Here is a 12349-nt window from a genome sequence, read left to right as displayed (position 1 = left end):
CACTGTCTACCTGTAAACTCTGACCCTGTACTCCCACTGTCTACCTGTAAACTCTGACCCTGTACTCCCACTGTCTACCTGTAAACTCTGACCCTGTACTCCCACTTTCTACCTGTAAACTCTGACCCTGTACTCCCACTCTCTACCTGTAAACTCTGACCCTGTACTCCCACTCCCTACCTGTAAACTCTGACCCTGTACTCCCACTTTCTACCTGTAAACTCTGACCCTGTACTCCCACTCCCTACCTGTAAACTCTGACCCTGTACTCTAACGCTCTACCTATAAACTCTGACCCTGTACTCCCACTCCCTACCTGTAAACTCTGACCCTGTACTCCCACTTTCTACCTGTAAACTCTGACCCTGTACTCCCACTCCCTACCTGTAAACTCTGACCCTGTACTCTAACGCTCTACCTATAAACTCTGACCCTGTACTCCCACTCTCTACCTGTAAACTCTGACCCTGTACTCTAATGCTCTACCTATAAACTCTGACCCTGTACTCCCACTCTCTACCTGAAAACTCTGACCCTTTACTCCCACTCTCTACCTGTAAACTCTGACCCTGTACTCTCACTCTCTACCTGAAAACTCTGACCCTTTACTCCCACTCTCTACCTGAAAACTCTGACCCTTTACTCCCACTCTCTACCTGAAAACTCTGACCCTTTACTCCCACTCTCTACCTGTAAACTCTGACCCTGTACTCTAACGCTCTACCTATAAACTCTGACCCTGTACTCTAACGCTCTACCTATAAACTCTGACCCTGTACTCTAACGCTCTACCTATAAACTCTGACCCTGTACTCTAACGCTCTACCTATAAACTCTGACCCTGTACTCTAATGCTCTACCTGTAAACTCTGACCCTGTACTCTAATGCTCTACCTATAAACTCTGACCCTGTACTCCCACTCTCTACCTGAAAACTCTGACCCTTTACTCCCACTCTCTACCTGTAAACTCTGACCCTGTACTCTAATGCTCTACCTATAAACTCTGACCCTGTACTCTAACGCTCTACCTATAAACTCTGACCCTGTACTCTAACGCTCTACCTGTAAACTCTGACCCTGTACTCTAATGCTCTACCTATAAACTCTGACCCTGTACTCTAACGCTCTACCTGTAAACTCTGACCCTGTACTCTAACGCTCTACCTATAAACTCTGACCCTGTACTCTAACGCTCTACCTGTAAACTCTGACCCTGTACTCTAATGCTCTACCTATAAACTCTGACCCTTTACTCCCACTCTCTACCTGTAAACTCTGACCCTGTACTCTAACGCTCTACCTGTAAACTCTGACCCTGTACTCTAATGCTCTACCTATAAACTCTGACCCTTTACTCCCACTCTCTACCTGTAAACTCTGACCCTGTACTCTAACGCTCTACCTATAAACTCTGACCCTGTACTCTAACGCTCTACCTGTAAACTCTGACCCTGTACTCTAATGCTCTACCTATAAACTCTGACCCTGTACTCTAATGCTCTACCTATAAACTCTGACCCTGTACTCTAATGCTCTACCTATAAACTCTGACCCTGTACTCTAATGCTCTACCTGTAAACTGTGACCCTGTACTCCCACTTTCTACCTGTAGACTCTGACCCTTTACTCCCACTCGCTACCTGTAAACTCTGACCCTGTACTCTCACTCTCCTAGTGGCCGGTTATTTAATGCAGGAAAACTGAAATCCGTTTTATCTCATTTCTACCAGCATGTCACCTGTGCAACTAGAGGCTAAAAACTCTAGATCACCTTTACTCCACAAACAGAGATGCATACAAAGCTCTCCCTCACCTTCCATTTGGAAAATCTATCCTCCTGATTCCTGCTTACAAGCAAAATCTCAAACAGGAAGTATCAGTGACTCGCTCAATATGGAAGTGGTCCAATGCTAATCTACAGGACTTTCGCTAGCACTGACTGGAATATGTTCCGGAACTCATCCGATGGCATTGAGGAGTTTACCACATCAGTCACCGGCTTTATTAACATGTGCATTGATGACGTCGTCCCCACAGTGACTGTACGTACATATCCAAACCAGAAGCCATGGATTACAAGCAACATCCGCACTGGGGCTGAAGGCTAGAGCTGCTGCTTCAAAGGAGCTGGACACTAACCCGGACTCTTATAAGATATCTCGCTATGCCCTCTGACAAACCATCAAACAGGCAAAGTGTCAAAACAGGACTAAGATCGAATCCTACTACACCGGCTCTGATGCTCGTCGGATGTGGCAGGGCTTCAAAAATATCACGGATTACAAAAGGAAACCCAGTCATGAGCTGCCGAGTGACGCGAGTCTACCAGTCGAGCTAAAAATGCCTTCTATGCTCGCTTCGAGGCAAGCAACACTAAATCATGCGTGAGTGCACCAGCTATTCCAGATGACTGTGTGATCACGCTCTCCATAGCCGTGTGAGCAAGACCTTTAAACAGGTTAACATTTACAAGGCCGCACGGCATGTCGAATTACCAGTATGCGCACTCAGAGTATGTGCTGACCAGCTGGCAAGTGTCGTCAATGACATTTTCAACATCTCCCTGACCAGTCTGTAATACCTACATCTTTGAAGCGGACCACCATCCCTGTGCCCAAGAACGCCAAGGTAACCTGTCTAAATGATTATCGCCCTATAACATTCACATCTGTTGCCATTAAGTGCTTTGAAAGGCTGCTCATGACTCACATCAACACCATCATCCCAGACACCCTGGACCCACGACAATTCACATACTGCCCCAACAGATCCACAGATAACGCAATCTCTACTGCTCTCCACACTGCCCTTTCCCAACTGGACAAAAGAAACACCTACAGTACGTGAGGATGCTGTTCATTGACAACAGCTCAGTGTTCAACACCATAGTACCCTCCAAGCTCATCACTATGCTAAGGACCCTGAGACTGAACACCTCCCTCTGCAACTACTCCAACTAGATCCTGGACTTCTTGACGCCCCCAGGTGGTGAGGTTAGGCATCAACACGTCAGCCACGCTGACCCTCAACATGGGGGCCCCTCAGGAGTGGGTGCTTAGTCCCCTCCTGTCACTAGCGTAACGCAGTTTCTCTGGGCCTCCGCAAGGTTGAAGTATAGACTACCGATCTCTGTCCATGGTGCTGAAATTTAGACATGTCTATGCGGCTTCATGCCTATCGAATCGATGATATGCTTTCTGTGGAGCCAGGGCTTAGCTTAGCTTTAACTAAAGGATACATGCTTATTGGTAGGCCTATTTGATCATAATTTTGTCATGTTATGCCTAACATTTCACGATGCTATACACGGTGTTGCAATGCTGGCATTTTTATACTGCTGGCTGACTTGTTCAGTAATTAATGTTGGATATTCGAACATTGCAGATTGTAAAATAAATGTTAGATGCAACAGCATACATTTTTTTATATAATCAACTGTTCTCTATAGGCTACCTGAATCTGCATGACATGAGCCGTCCTCACACTCTCTCCCAACTTGGATAGAAAGTTGTGCGTAAAACCAGTCTATTAATGCCAAATAATACATTCAGTCCACGCTCAAAACACTAGCTTACTAGGGATTGTTTCATTATGCAGTGTACTGTCTATAGCTATGTATCGTATTTAGCTACTACTTATAAACGTTTTATAAAAATGTACACATTAAATAGCCAAACAATGAGAAAAAAAGTAGTCGACTTGAGGATAAATTCAGACACTATTTATCGTTGAACGGGTTTTGTCTAGCTGATAGCCTACACAAATGGGCTGCAATATTCAAGGTAAATTAAATTCCATTTGAGAGTCTCCCCTGGTGTTTTGTGTGCAAATGCTTTCCCCACGGCCTGTAGTCCAGGTTGCGGGCCTGACTGTTTTCTGTATTGACAACCCACAGTCTTTCCTGAGATATTGTGCATTATATGTCCGTTGCGCTGCACACAATTTAAACGTAGTCTTGAATGATGCAAGCCAAGATAGACCAGAGATAAGGGACTGTTGATATTGCAACCACTAAACAAACACCAGTTCACCAGTATGAACAAAATCGCAAACAGCTTTTTTTGTTGTTCTTTTTCCCTCAAGAACTGTTTCAACTGCTTCCTATACTGTTAAACTCTTTCCGTAATGTATTTAGGCTGGCAATTGAGGAGAATGAGAGGCTCAATTAAAGATGTTACAGAACGGTGTGTCGCTTCTGCAGAGAGATCATTTCTAAACTAAACCTCCCTAAGAAGCGTTAGGCTCTCGGTCTGATATGCACTTTTGAACACCTGAGTAAGCTCCACTCACTATACTGGCTCCGTCATAGCCTTGACTATGGCATTTGTCCACTGATTTGTCCAGGCTGTATCACATCCGGCCATGATTGTGAGTCCCATGGGGTGGCCCAGCATCGTCCGGATTTGGCCGGGGTAGGCCGTCGTTGTAAATAAGAATTTGTTCTTAATTGACTTGCCTATTAAATAAATGTAATTAAAATAAATAAATAAAAGCATCCCCCGCATACTTTATTTTTTATATATCACTTTTTTTAGTCACATTCCTGAAGAAACAAACATTTACTTATGGAAATGTGTATGAATTACTTTTTGGAGGGTTACTGTCAAAATGATTTATTAAATGAATAAAAAATAGACATCTGTGAGAGGCACATTGGCCCCCAGAACTCGTGAGCCCCTCCGCCTTCCGCGGGCTGTCGGGTACGCCAGTGCCTCCTGTACTCCCTGTTCACCCACGACTGCACCCAGGCCTAATCACTGTTGACGATTAGACAGTGATGAGACACCCTAAAGGGAGGAGTTCAGAGACCTGGCAGTGAGGTGCCAGTACAACAACCTCTTCCTCAACTTCAGCAAGACAAAGAAGCTGATCGTGGACTAAAGGAAATGGAGGGCCCAGCACACCCCCATTAACATTGGCGGGCTGTAGTGGAGCACGTTGAGAGCTTCAGGTTCCTCAGAGTGCTTGGCATCAACTGTAAGGCGCTACAGAGGGTAGTGCGTACGACCCAGTACATCACTGCCAACCAGGACCTCTATACCAGGCGGTGTCAGAAAAGTACCTCAAAAACTGTCAGACTCCAGCCACCCAAGTCATAGACTGTTCTCTCTACTACTGCATGGCAAGCGGTACCGATGCGGTACGACAAGTTTTTAACCAACAGGACCCTGAACAGCTTCTTCCCCCAAGCTACAAACCTGCTTAATACTTAGTCCAGGTAGCTATTTCTTAACTATCTGCATTGACCCTTTTTGCACTAACTTGTATATAGCCAAGTTATTGTTACTCATTGTGTGTCTATTATTACTATTACCTGTTTTATTGTTCTATTATTTCTCTATTTCTTTGCCTCTGCATTGTCAGGAAAGGCTCGTGGGTAACCATTTCACTGTTAGTCCACACCTGTTGCTTACGAAGCATGGGCGTCATGTGACGAATACAATTTTAGTTTATTTTTTGACATACAAAAACAAACACACTTGCATATGTTACTTCATTCATTGAATATTATAGTACTGTACATCTTTGGAAACATGGTACAGGTGTAGGATCTTCAAGGTTTAAAAAGGCTTCCAAAGTTTATAATTTCCATTTTAAAATGTCAGACTTGATTTGCCCTAACTATAAATGTATAATCCACACAACATTTCAAATTTCCTGTTGCTGAAGGATTTATTATCCTGCTGAGAGAAACTGGTCAAATTAAGATCTTGTAGGTTCAGATTTCTCCATAGTAGTGTAACGTTCAACCTTCGTCCTCCTCTGATGAGGAGTAAGAAATGTTAGACCAATGCACAGCGTGGTAAGTGTTCATCCTTTTAATAAACTGAACTGAACACTAAATACAAAGTAACAAAAGAGAACAAACGAAACACCTCCGTCAGGTGCAACACACACTAAACAGAAAATAATCACCCACGAAACACAATAGAAAACAGGCTACCTAAATATGGTTCTCAATCAGGGACAACGATTGAGAGCTGCCTCTGATTGAGAACCATACCAGGCCAAACACAGAAATAGCAAATCATAGAAAAACGAACATAGACGACCCACCCAACTCACGCCCTGACCATACTAAAACAAAGACATAATAAAAGAACTAATGTCAGAATGTGACAAGTAGGAGAAAATCGTCATTGGTCTATTTTTGGCTCAGGCTGATGAGAGAAACATTGTGCGTCCCTGGTGATGTCACACCTTTGTGTCAGAGCTCTATTATTGGCCAGCCAGTGTATTTATCTCCAATTGTGCTGAAACATTGTCTACCACCATTTACGTATCCATGCTAGCGTGAAATACTCGGAGGATCTGTTCCCTTTGTGGTGCCAAAATATGCGCATGATCTATTTTCCTATTTTCTCAGCAAAAATCTCCACCTGTATTTTATTATTCCCTGAATGGCAACATTAACTTTCCATTAATGTTTTATTCTGCCACACCTCTTTAGTTAATTGTCTGTGACCAGATGTGTTTATTTATGTGGTTGTGGACCACAGACATTGTTCTGATTAGCAGGCTCTATGTGTGGTCCTGTTCAAGAAATTATTTTCTCCCCGTGTTATTGTCAGAAAAATGTTTAAAGCAAATGGAACATTTGTGTTGCCATAGTTACTGTGATTTGTGCCGAAGCCAGACTATGTCTTTGCAGGAATAAAAGGGGAGAGACTGAAAACAATAATAGGAACATGACTGGAGACTATCTCCATGGTTTGGCTTCTGTGTTTGTAATGTATCCATAATGTTTTTGCCCTTTTAGTTTACATTTTCTAAAAACCTAGCTGCTAGACAGGACATTTGAAATGAATCCTGACAGTTTTACTAAATGTTTCCCATTTTAAAAGAGGAGGTACTACAATTTATACTGGGAGAATTCTATTTGTATTAAAAATATATATTCAAAACACCAGTAGTAACACCTTAATCATCTACCTTAATCCAATATGATAATTTAAATTATTTAAAGAGTTCACCCCTGCATGTTATAATTCAGTCAAGATCAGTGTCTGAGAAAGAATGTGAATCTAAATCCTCAAAGGTGCATCCTGCAGTTCTCTTAACCTGCTGTCTTTTGTCAGAGTTCTTTGATTTGTCTCACAGAGAAAGATGTTCTCTCTACCTGTTCCACTGCATTCAATCAGATTCAGCATGCACCTAATCCTAATCTGTTAGAGGGGAAATCTCAACAGAGATGCAGATGAGAACCCTGCTCATATATAGACTGGAACTAGAGACTACAATGTTTGCAGTAGTTGCATGGGAAAACATATTGACTATATAACACAGTAGTGTAGCATTGTATTAAAAGCAGCTTTAGAGTATTTGTCAAACTAGCCTAGAGGTCAGACCTGCGGTGTGGAGTGGTGCTTAGTAGACCAGTGTTAAGACTTGTAGTCATTCATGAGGTCATCTGATTGTACATTAGGTTGTTATCACAGCACCGGCCAGCCCTTTCATAACCCTGTACCCAGAGTTAAAGGTATGGTTAAGAAACATGGTCATTCATCTGGACTAAATTGAGATAAAGCTAAAGATTTGAGTCAGTTCCCTGCTCATGCAGAGTAGAAGCACACTCATCACATTGCCTAGGGCTTGATTGAGATGCAGGGGATTGGGCATATGAAGTGGCACCCTGATTCTGTCAGATCGCATCTCTCTCTCCCTTTCCCTCTCTTTCTGTCTTTCTCACTCTCTCTTTCTCTCTCTCTTTCTCTCTCTCTCTCTTTCTCTCTCCTCACCTTGTCCATCTATTGTCTAATAGAGGCTGTCCAGTTATCAGCCACAACTTTGGTAGGAACTGGAGGAGATCTGAGTAGAAGCCATGCTCTTTGATAGGATTGTTGGTTAAAGGCATTAGCATGGACTGAATGAAGATGTGGGCTTGGGAGGGCTTGTTGAATTCTTTGAGTTAATTACCATGTTTATATTGTAACCATCTTTGCCCGAGGACAGGATCCTGAAATAAGGCTCTGTAGGATTCACTGGATTCTTTTTATATGCTCCACACCTTTGTTCATATTTAAGCTGATTTATAGGCCTTGTTTGTGTTTGTGAGCATGTCTGTCTCCTGTCTTGCTATTCCTGTAGGTTGGCATTGATTTCACAGCGTCTAATGGGAACCCTCGGGAGGCCTCCTCTCTTCACTTCATCAACCCTCTGGGCAGCAATGAGTACTTGTCCGCCATCCTGGCTGTGGGCCAGATCATCCAGGACTATGACACGTGAGTCCCATTAGTGTAAACAGTAATAACAGTACTCAATATGATCAAATCACAGATAAATAAAGTATTGTATTTTATACATCACAGTCATAAGTCACTAAAAGGTCCCTTCAACTCTTCTAATTCTGTCTACTCAGTCATATTCTTTGTCACTCATTGTTTCTGATAAAGTACCAATCCAAGTTTATTGAGAAATTCCATAATGCAAAATTGCATGTTGAATTCTGATGAAGTTGCTTTTTACTCATCCCTGTCAATCTGTTGCCCTCCTTCCTCAGTGACAAAATGTTTCCTGCTCTGGGATTTGGGGCTCAACTCCCTCCAGACTGGAAAGTAAGTGTATAAACTGTCTACGTGTGAGGGTGTGTCTTCACGGCACACTACATATGATAGACGTAGAGCCAAAAGTAATGCTAAAGAGAAGAGGGAGACTGGAAGACAGCGGCATCCCAGAGTATTTATAAAACAGGCATATTCCAATAATTATGCAACTGTAATCCCATCTGCGTTGCCATGGCACTGCACTGATGTAAAGGACAACTGAATAAGGAGGCTGAGCAACAGAAATGGACAGAATATTTAGCCTTGCGTTCAGATACTTTATGGGAAGCGTTTAGGGAGGTTAAATCCATCAGTGGTCGGAGAGGACTAGAGGAAGAAGAGAGGGAGAGGTTGAAACAATTGGAATGAAAGGGCAGTGCAGGGATGGGAATGTATGTCATGGATTTGGAGAGGAGGAAAGCAAGAAAGAACAGATCATGTGAAGCAGGGGGAATGGAGGAAGAGAAAATGCTTGTCACACAATTCACTGCTTTTCCCACCTGCTGCAATCATACAATGGAAATGCATATTTCTAGTGCTCCCACATTCCTCTACAGTCTCTTACAGCCATTGGAAATTCTCAATGTACAATTTCTGCACCTGAGGAGACCTATTTTTGTCTCCTGTACCTGCAGGTGTCTCATGAATTTGCCATCAATTTTGACCCCACCAATCCTTTCTGCCAAGGTGAGCAACTATTATGTTTTCTGTAACCCCTGTTAAAAACCTTATTTCAATGTACTCACTGCAGGCTGCACTTATTAGGGTTTGTTTCTTGCTTTATCCATGGAGTGGGTGTTATTTCTCATTTATTTGAGAACTACCATACTTAGCCCTCTGTCTGCTGGTGAGGGTGCTGGTTTGTGCTGGTTTCCATGTGTGATTCCTGTTTCCTATGGTCAGGCGTGGAGGGGATTGCCCAGGCCTACTCTGTCTGCCTGCCTCACATCCGTTTCTACGGCCCCACCAACTTCTCCCCCATCATCACCCATGTGGCCCGCTTTGCCACCCAGGCCCTTCAACAGGAGACTGCTGCGGTGAGGATTGCTTGTCATCAATATTAGGATTTCTAGTTTCATTCTTTTATTGCTTATCCATTTTCATTTGATTGAATCTGTCATTTTTCCTGTTAAAGATGTCCATCCGACTCATGTTATTAGTATGGGTCAACATTACCATTTCCAAATTATATGTAAATCCCCCCACATGACCAATGCTTATTAACTTTAAAGGCGGGTGCACTTTGTAGTAAACACAAGCACTGTTCCACTGCCCAGGGCCAGATGTGGTAGCACATGCTGATCATGTGATGATGGTTTGCCAACAGTAACCCAGAGCTCCTGAAGTCACAGAACCTTTAAACATTCACAAGGTTGAAGAGGTATATAGGGTACTAGGGGGTAACTGCCCCCACCCCTATTCACATTAAGACCCCAAGATGTCACCAAATAATTTTTTCAACACTTTCCTTGGCTGCCACTGCTCTTGCTCAACAACAAAAAATATACTGTGTCATCACAACTTTTGGAGATATTTCAACAAAACGATTTTGTGGTAAGTTGATACAATTTTCTTACATTTTGAAAAAGTTGTAGATATATTCCAATGAAGTTAGATCTATAATTGTTTTAAATATACAAGTAGGAAAGCCTTAAGATAAATAATCCACTTGTTTAGAGAGATTTTTTTTTCTCCGAAAAGTAGTAATATGTTGGATGAGTGTGTTGGGGGCAACAAGCCCCCCATTAATGGTTATGAATGTGTTTCTACTAGTCATTTAGACAATGACTAGCCTAGTTAGTGCTAGTTTATGCTAACTTTCTAGCTAGAAACTTCCCTAGCAGTAAATGCTAGCCAGCTAGCAAGTTAGCATAAGCTGCTAGAAGTGCTAGCTAGCAACCTTACTACCAGATAGTTTGACGTAACATACGTAAAAAATCTAACGTAACTTAATTGCAGTTGTCAATGTGTCCACAAGTGACTGATAGCTTTACAGTTAATGTTACTTTATAGCCTTTTGCATTTTAAGTCATATAGCTAGATACGTAGCTAGCTATGTTTTTAAGAGAGAGCTTTTCAATTGGCATCTCTCCCCTTGTTTTCAGTCACAGGTGGAGACATGGATTAGGTGTGAGCAGTGCAGGAGGTGGACTCATGAGTTGTGCTCCAATTTGACTGGGGATAGCTTGTTTTGTGACCTATGTACAAATTAGAATTGTGCAATGGCAGAGCATAAGAGAGTTGCCTCCAATGTTACACTGAATGAATTAGTTAAGTTATTATTATGAATTATTCAATTCCAATGTTATTTAATGTCATTAGTTATATTCCATTCCAATATTATATTCTAATTAATATTTTTTGAATGAATTAAAAACAACTATTGAAACCCTTTTGCTCCTGAATGTAATTTTAAAGACTGCTGGGATTGAAAAACTTGCATTATATAAATCATATTTAGTGTAATTGTTCAAAATGGATTGTATGGAAAAGGAACAACAAAGAAAGAACAAATAAAATGAATATGCAGGTCAGTTAAAACAAGGGACTTAACATCAAATCTCCTCCTAGTGCGGATATTAATGGTGACATGTGCAACGCCATTCCCCCTCCCCATATTTGATTTAAATAATACAAATAAGACATCTAGACTTCGCTTATAAGTATTACTTACTAAAGAATTTTAAAATAAACTGATTAAATGGATTTTTAACACCCTATGCCATAATCTTCTACCGGGGTAAATGACACCCCAGGGGCCAAATGCCCGGGGGGCAGTTACCCAGGTACTTTTTTTTTAAAAGCCCCTTTTCTAAAACAACATTTCATGAAATTACAAAAAAAGTACCTGAGTACCTGGCCATTTATTTCCCTTTATAGTTTATTTGCCTAAGTATGACCTTCATCCACATACCATTTTTTTCTCCAAATGTTGCTTTTTTTGTGTCAGCAATTACACATTGCTGGTTACTCCCAGGTACCCTACCACTGAGCCATTACATGACGTCTTCTTGTTCCAGGTAGAGGTTTTTATAGAAAGATTCCATATCCATGGAAACTTACCCTTGCTGAAGCAAATCAAAAAAACATATTTAACAATATTGGAAATAGCTGGAGTGATGTCTACATCATCAACTCTATACGCAACCTATTCAAACACTTTGTACTCATGCCTGTTTTTACAACAATAGTGCTCTGTATTCTGCCTCTCATGCATAATGAGACATAACAGGCTCTAGCTTATTGGTAAAGTCATAACAGTTACAGAGTAAAGAGTCCATCTCATTGAACAGCCTTCCCTGTACGAATAATTGTTTTCTGTGTCCATCAGACAGGCTTGTTTCCCTCAGAGCTGCTCAGCATGCTGTAATTAGAAAATAATGAGTCCCCTTACTGCTGTTCACACGGGCCTATCAGCAAGCTGTGTGTTTTCTGTTTTGTGTGTGTGTGTGTGTGTGTGTGTGTGTGTGTGTGTGTGTGTGTGTGTGTGTGTGTGTGTGTGTGTGTGTGTGTGTGTGTGTGTGTGTGTGTGTGTGTGTGTGTGTGTGTGTGTGTGTGTGTGTGTGTGTGTGTGTGCGTGCGTGCATTTTGGACTCAGGGTATGTAAGACTGGGAGTTGGATCCAGCACTAACAGATCCTAATTGCTGTGTGGAAAAACCTCAAAACTCTGATTCTGGTTGTCAGTTCAAAGTCAGCAGAGGCATTTTGAAAATCGCTCTTATTACCAGCCCAGAGGAGAAGAGAGCAGCTATTAAAACCCCCCTTTCAATTCTAGTTATTTATAGAAGGTGATTCAGTGAACA

At 41.9% G+C, this 12349-nt stretch overlaps 1 protein-coding gene across 1 annotated transcript in view; it reads left to right on the top strand.

Annotated features, from left to right (window-relative positions):
- The window catches only part of cpne2 (copine II), a 39503-nt gene that overhangs the window by 5977 nt on the left and 21177 nt on the right, over window positions 1-12349 (top strand). Inside the window, exons 11-14 of the mRNA XM_042323120.1 lie at window positions 8091-8224; window positions 8503-8557; window positions 9181-9232; window positions 9449-9582. Coding sequence (XP_042179054.1) covers window positions 8091-8224; window positions 8503-8557; window positions 9181-9232; window positions 9449-9582 — 375 coding nt within the window. The remainder of the gene's footprint in view (window positions 1-8090; window positions 8225-8502; window positions 8558-9180; window positions 9233-9448; window positions 9583-12349) is intronic.

Source organism: Oncorhynchus tshawytscha, linkage group LG06 (assembly GCF_018296145.1).
Source record: "Oncorhynchus tshawytscha isolate Ot180627B linkage group LG06, Otsh_v2.0, whole genome shotgun sequence".
Taxonomy (NCBI): domain Eukaryota; kingdom Metazoa; phylum Chordata; class Actinopteri; order Salmoniformes; family Salmonidae; genus Oncorhynchus; species Oncorhynchus tshawytscha.
Note: the sequence above shows the minus strand (reverse complement) of the source record. Positions and strands in the feature narration are given on the sequence as shown.